The sequence below is a fragment of the Bos grunniens genome, chromosome 18 (genome assembly GCF_055505025.1).
Source record: "Bos grunniens cultivar Pamir isolate PY7600 chromosome 18, Bosgru_T2T1.0, whole genome shotgun sequence".
Classification (NCBI taxonomy): domain Eukaryota; kingdom Metazoa; phylum Chordata; class Mammalia; order Artiodactyla; family Bovidae; genus Bos; species Bos grunniens.
The window spans coordinates 36,135,686-36,153,609 of NC_141182.1; the positions used below are offsets into that span (position 1 = coordinate 36,135,686).

General features: G+C 48.9%; 1 protein-coding gene across 12 annotated transcripts in view; it reads left to right on the top strand.

Annotated features, from left to right (window-relative positions):
• The window catches only part of CDH3 (cadherin 3), a 156,555-nt gene that overhangs the window by 120,003 nt on the left and 18,628 nt on the right, over nucleotides 1-17,924 (top strand). For 7 of the 12 annotated variants that reach the window (XM_086351453.1, XM_086351455.1, XM_086351456.1 and 4 more), the window contains 7 exons: nucleotides 581-822; nucleotides 1,217-1,362; nucleotides 2,143-2,367; nucleotides 5,550-5,756; nucleotides 8,629-8,759; nucleotides 9,106-9,252; nucleotides 11,885-12,741. In XM_086351453.1, the coding sequence (XP_086207579.1) occupies nucleotides 581-822; nucleotides 1,217-1,362; nucleotides 2,143-2,367; nucleotides 5,550-5,756; nucleotides 8,629-8,759; nucleotides 9,106-9,252; nucleotides 11,885-12,094 (1,308 nt within the window). In that variant the 3' untranslated portion in view covers nucleotides 12,095-12,741. Of the gene's footprint in view, nucleotides 1-580; nucleotides 823-1,216; nucleotides 1,363-2,142; nucleotides 2,368-5,549; nucleotides 5,757-8,628; nucleotides 8,760-9,105; nucleotides 9,253-11,884; nucleotides 12,849-17,924 lie in introns of those variants that run through there. The other 5 variants (XM_086351452.1, XM_086351450.1, XM_086351451.1 and 2 more) reach the window with 2 other exon arrangements.

Sequence of the window (17,924 nt, forward strand, 5' to 3'; positions counted from 1 at the left end):
TGAGTCATACCACAAGTGATACTGATGTTTTTCCAGAACCTCAAATAAACAACTTGAGGAGCTCCCCTCAGAAGTTGCATTCCTAGGAAATTTAGTATAAATTAAAACCACACCAAAAACTTGATTTGTATGGAAAACACATTCTAGACTGTAACTATAAACAGAGCTTCATGCCCAGGAATACATGAATGTCCGGGGGATATTGGCAAGTCCCATGGGACCTGAGATAGTTCTTTGTGTCCCTGCCCCCACCAGTGGCATTCCCTGTCATTAGGACACCTAGAAATGCCCCCTCCAAGTTCCGACGACAACCACTATGGAGGTCATCACCCCATTGAGAACCAGTTCTAGGCTTCGGGCTTACTAGTCTAGTTGCCTTTGGGGTGATGGTCTGAGAAGGCCCCACTGGGTATCCACTCCAGAAATGCAGGAGGAAACCAGGAGGCTCTATGGGGCAGGGCAGAGGCAGCATTGTTGCTGGTGGGAGCCCCAGCCCCTCGTGATGGGCCCTCTCTTCCAGACATCACAGCACGGCATGGGGCCTCCTCACAAAATGATCCTCCTTCCTATTCTCTCCCAGGGCTTGGATTTTGAGGCCAAAACCCAGCACACCCTGTACGTCGAAGTGATCAACGAGGTTCCCTTTGTGGTGAAACTCCCGACCTCCACAGCCACCGTAGTGGTCCTCGTGGAGGATGTGAATGAGCCACCCGTGTTTGTCCCCCCCTCCAAAGTCATCGAAATCCAGGAGGGCATCTCCACTGGGGAGCCTATTTGTGCCTACACTGCACGGGACCCAGACAAGGGGAGTCAGAAGATCAGGTACGCAGGGGTTCGGCTCGTGTTCAGCCAAAGATACGGGTACGTTGGATGGGTTGTTTATTATATGCATCAGTATTTGTTCTAATTGCCATAAAGACTGTTAAATATTTTGACTACCACCCCTGCACAGGGCCTTCCCTTCCTACCCTCCGTACAGAGGAAGTTAAGTCCAGGGGACAGGTGTTCCCCAATCCCTCTCACATGTCCCTGCTGGCCCCCTCCCACCTTCTGCTCAGGAACCCAATTGGGGGTGAGATGCGTTTTCCATGTGATCCTGTCTATGAGCCCCAAGTCCCATGAAACCCTCTGCTAGTTGACATGAGGAGACTTTGAATGATGACACTAGAACTCTTAAGTATCCTGGGTGTGATTCTTTGCAACTTTTCTGCTCCAGTTACCACATCCTGAGAGACCCAGCAGGGTGGCTAGCGATGGACCCAGACAGTGGACAAGTCACTGCCGCAGGGGTCTTGGACCGTGAGGATGAGCAGTTTGTGAGAAACAACATCTACGAAGTCATGGTCTTGGCCACAGATGATGGTGAGAGCTCCCTCCAGCCCCTCTATGTGGGCCCCTTTGGAGCCCAGGACACAGCAGATCCCCTCTGCAGGCTGAGTGTGATGTGGGGAAGGGAGTGTCAGCAATCCTATCTGAGAGGTCAAAGTGGTCTCTCGGAGGAGACTTAGAGTGGTCAGTCCTAGAGTTGGCCGGTTCCAGTTTCCTTAAGACCCAGGAGTTAGGAGGTATCCTAAAGACACTTTTCAGCCTGTTTGTGCTTTACTGAGCCTTGAATTGGCCTGTTGGTTTCCCCTTGTGATTGATTAAAAGGGGCTGCCTTACAAGTGTTACGATTGATGAGTGATGTCATGCCACGACATGGTTGGGGATATTGATGTAATAACATCTCTATTTGACACATACTGAACCAAGACCTGGAGGCAGGCGAGAGGTTACTGCAGGGCTGGGAAGTGAAACTTCTCTGAAGCTGGTCAGCAAACACATCAGCCCTGAGGTGGCCAATCTTTTTCTCTTGGTGATAGATTGGTAGTGGCTGTCTGGATGAAGTCTCTGTGCTGTGATCAGTTAGTAATGTCTGCTGTGGACACAAAATGAGAATGATGGCATGTTTGCCATGCATTTGCCATCACTGGTTTGATTTATAATGAAGCAAGGGCAGGGAAACTCTTGAAAGGTTACAGTTGGACAGTAAACAGGACCCTTCTGAGGTTTATTGGATAAGTCCTAGGGGAGCTTAATATGGATTCATCAACCCAGCCAAAGGCAGATGCTGAAAAGGGATCATATGTGTGATTTGAACAGGGAGCCCTCCCACCACTGGCACAGGGACCCTCCTGCTAACACTGATGGACATCAATGACCACGGTCCGGTCCCCGAGCCCCGTCAGATCACCATCTGCAACCAAAGCCCTGTGCCCCAGGTGCTAAACATCACAGACAAGGACTTGTCCCCCCACACTGCCCCTTTCCAGGCCCAACTCACACACGACTCGGACGTCTATTGGACAGCAGAAGTCAACGAGAAAGGTAACTGAGTGGTGGTGGCAAATGGGTCCTCTCTTCCCTACCAAGATCCAGCATCTACCTTCCTGCTCCATCTTGTGGGTCACCGAGTTACCGGTCTCCTCAAGAATGTCAGTCAGGGGAATTCCCTGGCAGTCCAGTGGTTGGGACACCTGGCTTCCACTGCAGGGAGCACAGGTTTGATGCCTGGTCAAGGAACAAGATCCTGCAAGCCACACAGCCAATAACACACAAAGACGATGTCAGTCAAATGCTGCTTATTAACTTAGTCTAAACCTTTGGGAATCCACAGGAATCCTTAAAGACCATTCTAGCCCAACCACTTTCCTATACAGTTGGAAGCACTGAGGCCCAGAGAGAGATGGGACATGCCTTTCTCACTATGACATAATGAGAGAGTCAGGAACCCAGCACAGTAATAACAACTAACATGCCTGAGCATGCTTGCTATGTGCTATGTGCACTTCAGACACTTCACACAGATTCAGCTACTGAATCCTCACAACAACCCTGTAAAGCAGGTACTGTTAATCATACATATACATGTATGTGCACCCATTTGACAGATAGGGAAACCAAGGCTTACAGAAACTTAAATATCCTGTCAGGGGCATTATGGATAGAAAATAATGGCCCCATGATTGGGATGCAGGAAGTCTGCTCTACCAGGATCCTCTGCTGCCTACCATTTATCCACCCCTGGCCATTTGCAAGATGATTTTTATACTTATTTTAAATTTCTACCATCCTCTGTGATCAGTATTTTTATCCCTATTTACAGATGAGAATCAGGCTCAGAAAGGTTAAATGGCATGTCCAAAGGCACAGTGTGGGTAAACAGTGGAAAAGAAGGAGAAGACAAGGTCCCTGGCCCTCATGCCCCTGCTCCCAACCACCTCCCTGTCCTTTCTCTTTCCCACCCCATAACGCTCCTCAGCCTTCAGTGGTTTTTCAGTTGTCACAGGACTGAAGAGGAGACTTACTGGCATCAAATGGGCAAGGACTCAGGTGCGTAAAAACAGTGCATCCATGCCCAAGTGCCAATAAGGCCCCTGGAGAAGCTCACCCTGGTTTAAAATGCCTCCCTCTTCCTCTTGGTGCTAGGGTCCCCCAAGAGGGGAATGGGGAACCAGTACATTCAGGTTCTTCCCTGAAGTAACCAAATGCCTGGTGTCTACTGCTGCTGCTGAGCCTGTCCAGAAAGGACTGAGGAGACCTGCCTCAGACACACACATTGTCCCGTTTTTATGATTCCTCTGATTTGGGGGTATATACTCAGCACCTTTCCTCGAGGAAGCCCAAGTTGGTTTCCTATTACCTCCCTGTGGCCTGAAAGCCGTTTTCCCCTCCCTGACTGGTTTACGGAGCATAGCCTCTGAAGTCAGAACACCTTGGTTCAAGATCCAGCCCCTCCATTCACCAGCTTGTGGGCAAGTTACTGAACCTTACTGTTGAGCAGTTTTCCCCACCTGGAGGATGGTGCCAGTAATTGTACCTCTGTACAGTCACTGTGAAGACTGAGTACACGATAGGCACCTACCTCTTCTGGTGCATCAGTGCTCAGTCGATGCCAGTGCCGTCTTCACCAACAGGCACAATCTGGCTCTGCCAAGAGTGAGCGTTACCTCAAAGCCCAGTGGTACCAACGCCTGACACTACCATTGGTTCTTGGTTTTGACTTAGTCGTTTTATCTGTCTGTATTCTATTGTGAGAGGAATTAATCCCAACTCTACACCCGTGTGAACTGGGCTCGTTACTTGACCTCCCTAAGCTTCAGTGTCTGTATTTGTAAAACGAGGGGTAACAGAACCTTTCTCTTAAAGTTGAGGTGAAGATCAGAGTCGGGCTTGGCACGTAATAAGTGTCAGTTGAGTCCCCACTGCCACCACCAGCACCATCATCAGCTGAGAAGTCAGCTCTCCAGCCTGGGAGCAGGAAGGCAGGAGAGATGTTCTGGTGAAATGCCCCACGTTGGCCTCTCCACTCGGTGGACCAGACATCCAGCGTGCAGAACTCTCTCTGTCTGCCACTGCTGAGTGGGAACAGGGTGAATTCTCCCTCTGGCCTTTCAGCTAAGAGGGGCCCAGTGAGTGTGCAGAGCCTGTGAACTGAAAGTGGCTTGAGGTCAGTGCTGAAATAGGCCAGCAAGCCTGAGGACAGGTGGGCTGGAAACGCGGGGTTGTTTTTGAATGTCCCAACGATGCGTGGGGTTGGGGGGGCACTGTTAGCATTTAGTGGTGAGGACTTGAGTGCTCAGGAAAGTTCCTTGTGATGAAGAATAGTTCCACCCAAGCTAATAGCACCCCCCCTTGAGAAACTTGGGTCTAAACCGAAGGCCTTTCTGCAGAGAGGCCTCTGACCTTATATTTCTCACCCACAAACATAGCCCCCATCCCCACTCCATGATGGCCAAGCAGCCTCCCCAGAGTGGCTCCCATCGTGCAGGCTGCTCCAAAGCTTGGCTTCGGCTCTGTGGCTGCCTGCTGCCTGCCCCAGGCCTTCAAAAGCCAGTTAGCACGGTGCCCAGCACAGCCTCACTGCCGGCACCTCTGAGCTTGTGTGCAGTCACTAATGCTCTGATCTGCTCCTGGCATCAGTTACATCGCCAGGTCATATGCATTTGGATTTCTTAATAACTGATGCTCACTCAGAAATACCAAGTTTCAGATATATTGAAGTTCTGTCATAGAGTTGAGGTATAAACATTATATATACAATTGAAAGAGCAAAATGCTGCCATAACAAATGGTAGTAAACTTTCAGGTAGAAAAACAGGTGGCCAGTTAATATAAATATTAAAAGATTGTGCTAGCTGTCTCTCAGGAAGAACTTTGTTTCTTTGCTTGTTTGTTTTGAAGCAAAGAATAATCTGGCAGCTAGTGATGCTCAGAAATTATTGGCCCTGCATGCCATGAATTTTTTAAAATGTCATATTTAGAAATACTGTGATTATTGATTTTTTTAAATAGAATGATGACTTTATTCTTCTATCCAAATAATCCTTCCCTCAGTGGAGGATTTGGCTTGGACCAAGTATCCGTTTGTAACACTCGGCGTAAGTTTGCTTTGACGACATTGCTCCCTGTGGCCCAGATGCAGTTTGCCTCCTCAAACCTCCATCGTGGTGTGCTTGGCTCCCACCATTCGTGGCCTCCCGAGGTGAATAATTATCTGTCTGCTCCAGGAGATGCAGTAGCCTTGTCCCTGAAGAAGTTCCTAAAGCAAGGCGAATACGATGTGCACCTTTCCCTATCTGACCACGGCAACAAGGAGCAGCTGACAGTGATCAGAGCCACCGTGTGTGACTGCCACGGCAACATGGTGACCTGCCGGGACCCCTGGACGTGGGGTTTCCTCCTCCCCATCCTGGGTGCTGCCCTGGCTCTGCTGCGTGAGTGCTGGCACCCTCTCCCTCTGAGGTTGGGGTAGTTAGAAACTTGAGTCCACCCCAAACGTAGAGACTCAAGCCACCGACATTGCCCATCTGTTCCTTGTCCTCTTAATTCTGGAAATGTCATTTAGTCCATAGATGTTTATGGGGCCTCTGGGAGGTGCCAGGCTTTGGGGATACAGTGGGGAGCAGACTTGGCCCTGCTGTTACATCGTCTGGTGGCTACAGTGGTGGTTCTGAAGGTGTAGTCTCCAGACCAAGAGCATCAGCATCACCAGGAATTGGTTAGGCCAACTCCCTGGCCCACACCTGACCTACCAAGTCAGAAGCTTAGGGGTAAGACCTGGTAATCTGTGTTTTTACAAGCCTTTCAGTGGATTCTAATGCATGTTTCAGCTTGAGAGACACTGGTCTAGTGAGCAGAAGTGTTTAGTTAGAAACTAATTTCTTTGCTGTCATGGTAGAACCTATCACATTTACTTTTTTCACTCTGAATTGTCCTTACACAAAAAACACCCATTCAGTCACGCATGAATGCAATAAGCACAAGCTTTAATCATCGTACTTGCACTGAGCACTGTGTTAGGTGCTGAGAGTGAAACATTTATGAGACAGGGTGCTCAGGGCTGGTGTACTGGGATGACCCTGAGGGATGGGATGGGGAGGGAGGTGGAAGGGGGGTTCAGGATGGGGAACACATGTACACCCATGGCTGATTCATATGAATGTATGGCAAAAACTACCACAATATTATAAAGTAATTAGCCTCCAATTAATTAAAAAAAAAAAAAAAAAAACAGACCAGCCCCTGCCTTCATGGAGCTTACTTTGCAGTGCAGAGAGCAGATAGCAAATAAGCCAGCAGAGAAATGGGTGTTGCTATGGATTAAAAAAGAAAGTGAGAGGAGGAGATCTGGCATTTTATGTAGGATCAGCAAGAACAGGCTTACTGAGAAGGGGGCATTTGAGTAAAGACCTGAATGAGTTGAGGAAGCAGATCATGCAGATATCCAGGGAACAGCCAGTACAAAGGTCCTGAGGTGGCTCTGTGCTTTGTGTAGAAACAGCAATGACTGTTGTGGAAAAAGCAAGAGGGAGAAGAGAGGTGATGGCTGTGGCGGAGCATTGCATTGGGCATTGTGGGTTATTGTCAGGACTCTGGGTGAAATGGGAAGTCATCAGGTTTGGAGCAGAGGAGCAATGTGATCTGACTTGATCACATAGGATCACATAGGATCACATAGGATTCCTATGATCACATAGGATCACATAGGATTCCTCCTGAACAGACTGTAGAGGGCTGCCACTACCATAATTTGGGGGTGAGGGGGGAGTTGTGGCTCCGATCCAGGGTGGCATTAGAGGTGGTGAGAGCTGGTCATATTTCAAGGTAGAATCAATTAAGATTCAGAGGAGAAAAAGAGCCATCTATGACTTCAAGGCCTGAACAAGTAGAAACACGGAGTTTCCATTAACCAGTTTGGGAAGGACCATGGGAAAAGTCCAAATGGAGGTAACAGTAGGCAGCCGAACACAGGCTTTGGGTGCAGGTAGGCAGTCCAGGTTGCCTCCTGCCTTTCCCTAAGCCAATGGGGAGGAAAGGGGAGGGAAAGGCCATAGTCTGACCCACACAGGGTGTGCATCCTGAGAACCCAGGGACTCCCAAAGATGGCTCCATCAGTTTTGTCTGGCTAGAGAGGACAATGGTTCCCTCAGCAGGCTCAGCAGAAAAAGGGGGATAAAGCTGAGCAATGGCTGTATCCTCCCCCATTAAACAGCCACAGAGAGGGCCAGAACTGCCCTCCTCATGTGGAATTAACTGGGGGTAGTCACAACAGTTAGGGGCAGCAGCTGGGCACTAATAAGCCAGTCCCCATTGTGTCCAAATAGACCTCCAGCCTTTTAGATCATATCACTGAAACCCAGTCTCTATCTTAAAATTCCAAAATAGTGTTTGCACCTAAATTCAGATTACTGTACCACATCAAAGTTGCATTGTCTTGTTTTGAACTTAAAGTCTCTGGCTATTATGGGATACCTCGTGACTGAAAAAGTCATATTGAAAAGTAACATCTGGAAATTCTCTGGCAGTCCAGTGGTCAGGACTGGGTGCATTTACTGCCATGGGCCCAGGTTCAATCCCTGGTCAAGGAACTAAGATCCAGGAAGCCAGGGGCCCCCAAACTCCAGGGTCAAATGCCTGATGATCTGATGAGGTGCAGCTGATCATAATAATAGAAATAAAGTGCACAATAAAAGTAGTGCACTTGAAGCATCCTGAAACCATTCCCCACCTCCATCTGTGGAAGATTTGTCTTCCACAAAGAAGAAAGTAGCGGTAAAACTGGTGCCAAAAAAGGTTGGGGACTGCCGCCATAAGCCATATGGTACAGCCAAAAACAAACAAACAAACAAACATGTACTGGGAGATCCCCATCCCACAAAGGAGGATTTCCATAAGGACCAGTACATCAATATGGGAAGACTAACAGTAAAATGATAGAGAATTACAGGTAGGGGAATGAAGTCAGAATACCAGTAGGAGGAAGTGAGAGCAGGAAGGTGAGAGCCATGTGTATGCATGGAGAGTGTTCCAGGTGAGAAAAGAGCCAGGATGAAGGTTCTGAAGTGGGAGACTGCTGGGTATATTCGAGGAGCCCTGAGGAGGCCAATGTTTCTAGACCTGGGCAGAGAGGGAGGGTTGGAAACGGGTCAGGGCCAGTCCTGTAGCCTTGATGAGGAGGTGAGGGTTTTCCTAGGTGCACAGGGCCACTGAAGTGTGTAAAGCTCTGGCTACTGAGTGGAGGGATCAAAAATTACATGGGACTTCAAGAGCTTGGGGGTGAATATTCACACTCCCCAACTCTTGCAGTCCTTCTGCTGGTGCTCCTGTTCTTGGTGAGAAAGAAACGGAAGATCAAGGAGCCCCTTCTCCTCCCAGAAGATGACACCCGTGACAACGTCTTCTACTACGGCGAAGAGGGGGGTGGCGAGGAGGACCAGGTAGGGCATGGGGGGCGGTGCCCCCATGGCCCCTGGCAGGGATGGTTGGGTCAACCAACTGACCATGTTAGCTGTGTCGCCCAGACCCTGGCCTGAAGTGTCAGTCTTCTGAGAGGGTGCCTCGTCCACTGCTCCAGTCTCTGACCCCAGCCAGCCCAACCTTGAGCCTGTGCTTAATCTGAGAGGAGGGGGTGTGGAATCTAGGGCTTTCAGAGATCTCTGACATTGTCTTCTAAGACCTACTCTTGAACCAAAACATCCAAGCGGCACAGAAGTGGGATGAGATGTAAATGGGGGGAGTGGGAGGGTTCTTCTCCATCCCATGTTCTCCTTCACTTTCCTGAAGGACTATGACATCACCCAGCTCCACCGGGGTCTGGAGGCCCGGCCTGAGGTGGTTCTCCGCAACGATGTGGCACCATCCTTCATCCCCACACCCATGTACCGTCCTCGGCCAGCCAACCCAGATGAAATTGGCAACTTCATCATTGAGGTGAGGCATGGGGGCCCAGCCTAGGGCAGTCCTTCGTTCAAGCACCAGCAGCTTGAGAGAAAGAGCACAGGCTTGGAGTCTTGGCTGTGGGTTCAAATCCTGGGTCTGTCACCAACAAGCTAGCTGTGTGACCTCTGGCATATATAGCAACTTCTGGGCCTCCTGTTTCCTCCTCCATTAAACCCAAAGTTTTGAAGTGGTTAAAGAATAGGTCAGGAATTCTTTCTTTTCTTTTAATTTGTTGATGTTTATCATCTTCCCTGGTGGCTCACATGGTAAAGAATCTGCTTGCATTGCTAGAGACCTGAGTTCGATTCCTGGAGTGGGAAGATCCTCTGGTGGAGGAAATGGCAACCCACTCCAGTATTCTTGCCTGGAGGATTCCATGAACAGAGGAACCTAGCGGGCTACAGTCCATGGAGTCACAAAGAGTCAGACATGACTGAGTGACTAACACTTTCACTTTCATTTATCATTGAACAAAAGTAAGAGAGGACTGGGTCTGGCACAGATGAACAATTTGATCAATAAAAACCAATGAGGAAGAGCAGGCTCTGTTGCAGTCTAGATGAATTCGGAGTCAAGGCTCTTGACTTTTCCAGGTGATCTCTGGTTTGACAGGATTTTTGATTAGGAATTATTTCTTTATTCAACACATATAGTGGTTGTTAGGAGAAAACTCGGGAGCCAGACTCCCTGGGTTTGAATTTGTAAAGATCTCAGGTGATTGCATCGTGGAGCAAAGTTGGGGGCCTCTGGGATAGGTTGGTTTAAGGACTGGATGAGTAAGGACCGAGCAGTGCTGGCTCAGGGAATCTCTTGGGGAACTTCAAACACTGAAGCCTCTGACTACCCCCCAACCCCACCCACCCCACCCACTGGACTGTGATTTAATTGATCTGCATGTGGGCTAGACTTCAGAATATTTTTTTTAAAGATTCCCAGGTAATTCCCCTTGGGTATCTGTTTTACATATGGTAATGTAAGTTTCCTTGTTACTCTCTCCGGAAACCGGGCTCTGTATCAACCTAGAGGGGTGGGATGGGATGGGGAGGGAGATGGGAGGGAGGGGATATATGTATACCTATGGCTGATTCATGTTGAGCTTTGACAGAAAACAACAAAATTCTGTAAAGCAATTATCCTTCAATTAAAAAATAAATTAATTAATTAAAAGATTCCGCAGTAATTTAAGTTTGGGAACCACTGGCCTGGCACCTATCCTGTATTAATTAGGTAATGACAGCTCTTGCTGCTAAGTGTCCCCCATATTCTCAATTCTGGGCACATACTTGATTTATCTAAGGAATTTTAAAAATATCAGTGACTTGGACCCAGATATTCTTTTTTTTTTTTTTTAGGCTCTGATTTTTTTTTTTTTTTTTTGGCCATGCTCCACAGCATGCAGGATCTTAGTTCCCCAACCAGGGATGGAACCTGTGCACCCTGAAGTGGAATCGCAGAGTCCTAGCCACTGGATCACCAGGGAATTCATAAGCTCTGATGTTTCTTTAGTTCCCCAAGAAATAAAAGATACAGGATATATATATATATATATAAGAAATAAAATGTACATAGGAGATAATGATGTGAGGCTAGCATAGGCTGGTACCATGAAAGTAGTCAGTAAAAGGAGGTTTTTAATAAGAGGGAGGGAAGGAGGAGGGAGCAGAAGAGGAAGAAGGGAAGGATGGATGGATTTGGGAGGTTGGAGAAAGCAGCAGTAGGCACAGGGCTCAGTGAGTGGTCAGGATACCTTACTTTGGCCTGAACCCTGCTTACCTTGCTTTCTCGAACTAGCGAGACTCCGTTCTTTAGCGTTAAGCACATTTGAGAATCCTGTACAGAAACAAAGGCGTCTGGGGAATGTTGCTCAGGGCATCTTTGCCTTGGAGCCAAAGGCCAGGAGATCTTCTCTCCAGTTGAGTGAAGACAGTTTTCAGAATATTTGTGTTGGGTAGTTTGCAAATAACTGTCTCGTTTAATGCCTCGCCATGTCAGCTCTGCAAAGGAGGAATTCTGTTATGGTCCCCTGTAACTCTAATATGCACTTTTATATTTATATACATTCATTTCTTCCTCTGAAACTATATGAAGTCTCCCCATTTTTGAGATGGGGGGGCTTCCAAGGTGGCACTGCAGGAGACATAAAGAGACGTGAGTTCGATCCCTGAGTCGAGAAGATCCCCTGGAGGAGGGCATGGCACTCCACTCCAGTATTCTTGCCTGGAGAATCCCATAGACAGAGGAGCCTGGCAGCCTATAGTTCATGGGGTTGCAAAGAGTCAGACACAACTGAAGCTACTTAGCATGCATTTTTGAGATGAGGGAAACAAAGGCATGGAGACTTTAAGAGGCTTGCCCAGGTCTACACACTCGTGTGTGAAGTCTGACTTCAGAGTCCCCACCCTGATCCGCTGGCCTGTGGCGCTGAGCACTCGCTCTCAGCTGGGCCCTGTGCTAAGGATTTATGTGCATTTCGTGTTCAACCTTCAAAACCTTAAGGGAGGGGAGACAGGGCTTCACAGATGAGGAAACGCAGGCTCAGCCAGATGAGTTCACTTTTCTGAGCTCTCGCAGCTGCCCAGTGTCTAGTCCCGCAGCGCCTAACACCCTGCTCTCCATCCCCCAGAACCTGAAGGCGGCCAACACAGACCCCACGGCCCCGCCCTACGACTCCCTGTTGGTGTTCGACTATGAGGGCAGTGGCTCCGATGCCGCCTCTCTGAGCTCACTCACCTCCTCAACCTCTGACCAGGACCAAGACTACAACTATCTGAATGAGTGGGGCAGCCGCTTCAAGAAGCTGGCGGACATGTACGGCGGGGGCCAGGATGACTAGGACTCCCTAAACGCCGGGCTGCAGCAGCGTCTCCAAGGGGTCACTATCCCCACGTTGGCCAAGGATTTTGCAGCTTGTTGAGAATTGGCCTTAGCAACTTGGAGGGAAGAGGCCTCGAAACTGATCTCAAAGGGGCAGGTCTCTATGCCTTTCAGAATGGAGGAACGTGGGCAGTTTGATTTCAACAGTGAGCACCTCTTAGCCTAAACCAGGGCTGCCCAATTTCTGGGAGTCTCCTCGCTACCATAAAATGCTCAGCGCTGGGTCCTGGGTCTTGACTGACTCTGACTTTCCCATGATGGCTTTTGCTCTTCATGAGCAAAAAAAAGAGATGGACCCTTCTCCTTAGTAAGAGGCCTCTTACCACAATCTGCGTTTTTTTTTTTTTAATGCTGTTTTCAGAAAGTGAGGGGCAGGTCCTCAACCACCCCCTGGAGCGCTCCAGAAGCCCAGGCGTGCCCTCACGCATTTCTCTGTGGTCTCTTGGCCCCCAGGCCTCCTGTTTGATTGGATAACTGCATTTTTATACTGAGCACGTCTAGGTGGTCCTTTATTTTTTATTTTCCCTATCGAGTGCTGTAGATGAAGAGTGATGACAATCCTGTAAATGTACTAGAACTTTTTTATTAAAGGAACTTTTTCCCAGAGGTGGCAGGGGAGTGAAGTTTTGGGGGTTTTTTAATAGTTTTGTTGACGTATAATTCACATATCATATTCGCTCATGTAAAGTGTACAATTCAGTGGTTTTCTAGAACTTGCGGTTGTGTGGAGTTGTGCTTTTATCCCTGTGGGCTTCACCCCAGCTTCCTCCTGATAGTAGTGGAAGCTCAGGATGTGTTTACAGACCTGGGAGGAGGCAGACGTCAGCTCGCCGACCTACAGATGAGAGCTGCTGTCCCTGTGTGAGAACCATTAACTTCCTTACTCCTGACCGAGCCGCACCACAACTGCAGTACTGGGAGATTTCCTCTTTTCTGGACCAGCAGTATGGGGAGATTTCCTCTTTGTGCTGTGGGCTCTTTGTTGAAAGGCAGGATGTTTGCAGGGTGGCAGGGGTGGGGGAGGGTGGGGTCCAGCTCTGCTACTTCCTAGCAAGTTGCTTAACCTCTACCTGCCTCAGGTTTTTCATTTGTAAAATTGGGAGTTTCCATGGAGATGAAGTGAATTCATATCCAGCACATAGCAGGTGCTATCCGTGTTCATTGATAACAGCCACTGTTTAGTCAATACTTTTTAGATCCAGACAGCACTTAACTTCCAATTATTTCCTTTCAACAAATCCTCACAATCACCCGCTGAGGGAATCTTCCTCATTTTAAGAATGGCCTCATTTTATTTTTTTGTTAAATGACACCTGTTTGTCACCAGAATCAAGCCAGAAAATTAGAGAACTCACCCAGGATGTCAATGAAATTAGAACATTCCTGGCAACAACAGGGCACAGATGGCAGGATGAAGAGGCAGCAGGAATTCCACATGTGCCCTTGTTAAAGCAAAGTTTTAAATTTATCTTTACAATGAACTAGAAGAAAAGAATCTGAAGTGCAGCCGCGAAGATCACTGAAGTGGAAATAGATGTCTCCTTCCTGCGAGAGAATGACTGATTCTGTAAAGAAATGGTACTCCAGGGGGCTGTCCCTGGACCAGCAGCCTCAACACCACTGCCGAACCAGCAACTGCAAGCAAGCGGGACCCTACAGTCTCATCTGACAAGCCTTCCAGGTGATTCTGATGCCCACGCAATTTAAGATTGAGACTCTGAAGAGTCCTAAAGATTGAAGGCAGGAGGAGAAGGGGATGACAGAGGGTGAGATGGTTGGATGGCATCACTGCTTCGATGGGCATGAGTTTGAGCAAGGTCCGGGAGTTGGTGAAGGACAGGGGAGCCTGGCGTGCTGCAGTCCATGGGGTCACAGAGTCAGACACAACTGAGTGACTGAGTTGACCCTGAAGGGTGAAGCTGTGGGTGTCCTGAAGCCTCAGACTCTGGATGGGGAAGTTTAAAGGGAACAAAGTCTGATAAGAAAGTGTCTCACGCACCCTAGGTCCACAGTGCCTCAGCCCACACTCCTGGCTGCCTCCTGTCTCTCCCTGGAGCTGCAGCCTCTGACTCCCTCAACCTCAGCGTCCCCCCTACCAGGGCCCTGCAGCTCTTGCTGATAAGGTTTTGTGGGAAGGATTAAGTGTCTCAACTAGCAAACACCTGCTGCCCATTATCTTAAACTCCTCTCTGAGAAGCCTGAATAAAGCCTGAAACCCTGTATCTTTGCTGAGTCTAATAATAAAACCAAGCAGCCACTGTCCAGGCTGGCCTTCCTCCTCTGAGATTTTTTGGAGAGGGAGTGAAGGAGCAAAATCAACCTTTCCTAGCCAAGCCTGCTCTCTGCAGTAGATCTGGATTCCCTTGGCAATGGAACTGCCCTGCAGCCTCTGAGTGATCTGGAAAGAAGGATCCTGGGCTCTGTGATGGGGATGGATGTTATGTCACCCTCTCACTTGGGACCTGTGTCTCTTCTGCAAAATGGACTCTGGTCTTTAGGACCTGTAATAAGTCAGAATATTTGCAGCTAGTGACTCACCAGGGCCAACCACTCAGTGAATGCTAGCTGTAGATAACCAGTGTGGCCAGCCAAACCAGTGGGGACTACTTGAATGTTGGCCTTTGCACACACTGAATGTTAATCCTTCACATTTTGATGTGCAACAGTAGAGCATGCATCCTTCCATCCTTTACTCCCCCCACCCTCCAATCCACTACACAATCCAATCCACTACAAGCACATTTTGCATTGTATCTTTTCTAACAGGATGTGCAATGAGACATTGCCTTCTTGTCTCCAACACATCTAACTCATCATGGATGAGTTAGCATGGTATTTTTTTGTTTGTTTAGCCATGCCATGCAGCATGTGAGATCTTAGTTCCCCAGCCAGGGGTTGAACCTGGGCCCCCTGCAGTGGAAGCACAGAGTCTTAACCACTGGACACCACCAGGGAAGTTTCATGTTAGCATGGATTTATGGACAGGGAGGTCTGGTGTGCTGGAGTCCATGGGGTTGCCAAGAGTCAGACACAACTGTGCAGCTGAACTGAACTGACTGAGTCTCACTGCCACCCATGGGCACTAGTGATTGTTTTTTGCCCGTAACAGTGTTAAAATAAATTCCCTGGAACATCCATCTCTGCAGACGCCTCAACACCAGTCCTCCAACACCTGCAGAGAAGTGAGGGGGGCCCATGGTCCTGGTTGGGATCAAGGCTGCCTGATTCTGAGTGAAGGTCCAGGATGATGGGTTGGTGCTGAAAGGACTCCTCAGGCTCATTCTGTTAAATGATTTCCCCTCCAGACTTAAAGCCGAAGTTGCAAAACCCTAGTCTAACCAAAAAAAAGATAAAACCATGGGAAGAAGGGATCAGTTTGCTTGGAGACTGGCCTTTGGCCTTGTCCTCCCAATGCTTCTCCTTAAGAACCCAAATGCAGAGCATTGTTAAAATCTGCCCGTCATTTTTCAGATGGGAAAAGATAGAGGTTCCGAAACCAGGCACTCCCCAAGATCCCTCCAGTGGAGCTCAGACGGACAGAGCCCAAGACTCACTTCTCACCGTGCCTTTTCCCTGGCACCTGACCATCTTTTTTTTCCCTCCCAGAAAGGCTGCTGATAGGACCTGTATCACCAGGCAGGCTTTGCCCCAGGCCTGGAGGGGCCCAAAGGGATGGCTGTCATCCCTGGAAGGTTGGCAAGTAGCCGAGGCCTCGAATTCCTGGCTTCCTATGGTCCTAGACATGGACCTTCCTAACCACAAGCCCACACAGGGATGCAGCAAGAAGACCCAGGTAGGGAAATGCTGAGGGCTGGCCAGTAAGGAAGGGGCCCTGAGGTCAGCCAGGCAACAGTCCTGTCATTGAAAGGGTGGGGTGGTCACCCTGGGAAGCTTCTCGGGCAGCCCACACCCTGCGTGTTCAGTTCCAGATTCACCCCATGCCTTGTAGCTAAAGGCAGAGCCTACCTCTCACCTTCCACTAAAGTACTCCCATCAGGGAGGCATGATTCAAGGCACAGGTTCAAATCCCAGCACCTCTAGGAGTGACCCCTTAGGTTAATCACTTAAACTTTCTGTGCCTCACTTTTTATCGACTGGAAGATGTAGGAGTGAGTTAATATCTGGAAAGTGCTTAGAAGGGTTTCTGGCACTGGAGTAGGTGTTGTTCTCATCACTACAGTGGTGGTAGTTGAGTTACTGGCAGGGCCAGTTACCTCCACACTCAAACCTTGGATGGAGACTGCCCTTCCATAGCTGTTACTTCCCTGGAGGCACTTCCTCTATGAAGCCAGCAGAGGGCACCATTCACTCAAACCACAGCATGGCCAGCGCCACTCAACCTGGTCACTGAGAGGGAACTGGGGGTGGAACAGTCACACTGGCTGCCATGTGGCAGGAACTGCCTTGGACACTGTGATGGTGATAGTGATGATGAGAGTGGTGGTGGCAGTCATGTTTATCGGGCGATGACTGGCCAGGCCCTTCACATGCGTGTAGTCAGTTATGTACATTCTGACACCAGCAACCATGTGTGGGGTTTTCTTTTTTGAAAAATTGAGCATCAGAGATATTAACAAATATACAGAGCCAGGAAGTGGTCTTCTTGATTCCCTAGTATTACAGGCGCTTTTTTTAACTAATAAGAAAAAAATTTTCAGCTTCGTTGGGAGTATGAGCACAGGCAGGCAGTGGAGGAGACCCTTCAGATATGGAATAGCCTCCCCTCCTGCTCCCGCCATGACACAGCTGGCCATACCTGATCCTGAGACTCTAAAGTCCTGACACAGAAATTTCCAACTGCTTCTGGGGCATGTGGGACATCACCCCAGAGCTTTTTTATTCATTAATTTAACAACTATTTATTGAATGTGTGTTCTGTGCCAGGCTGTGCAACCTGTTCTAGGTTGCAGGGAATACAGAAATGCAGAAAATGAAAGAGTCCAGTCCTAATATATGGGGCAGGGAGTGGCACTGGGGAAAAAAATGTGTGTAGGGTCCACATTTGAAAAGACCCTGAGGCTGGGAAAGATTGAAGGTGGGAGGAGAAGGGGATGACAGAGGATAAGATAGTTGGATAGCATCACCAACTCAATGGACATGAGTTTGAGTAAACACCAGGAGTTGGTGATGGACAGTGAGGCCTGGCGTGCTGCAGTCCATGGGGTCACAAAGAGTTGGATACGACTGAACAATTGAACTGAACTGAACTGAGGATCCACATACCATATAAGTTGAGGTCATAAACTGTTAAATAAAAGATCCTCTCTTCCTACATGGACAAGCATGTCTTCATAGCTATCTGGAAGACCAGGTTTTAATCTGGATTCCCAGACACGTAGGGTACTAGGTGGGCAGAGTTAGCCCCCAGCCCAGGAGTGGCAGTCAGCTTGCCACTCTCCTCATCCCAGGCTCCATCCTATACCATGAGGGTCCTTGTGCACACGTGTGTGTGTGTGTGTGTGTGTGTGTGTGTGTGTGTGTGTGTGTATTCCCCAGCCCACCTGTCCAAGCTCAGTCTACTGATCTAGAGTAGCCTTCCACTGACCTTGGGCCTGGGAGTACACCCGGGCTGTGCTGGCTTCCCTCAGGACAGGTGTGGGGAGGGCCTGGGACCATTTGTGCTGGGCAGAGTGGGAGACAGGTTCTAGGAGTCACAGCTCCATAGCTCCTTAGGAAGGGCAGGGAGGCCCAGAGCAGGGCCTTCCTGCCCAGCCCAAGGGCCATCCTGCTGACATTCAGTGGGAGACAGACTGTAAACAAGATGAATCAGTAAAATAGAACAGTGAAAG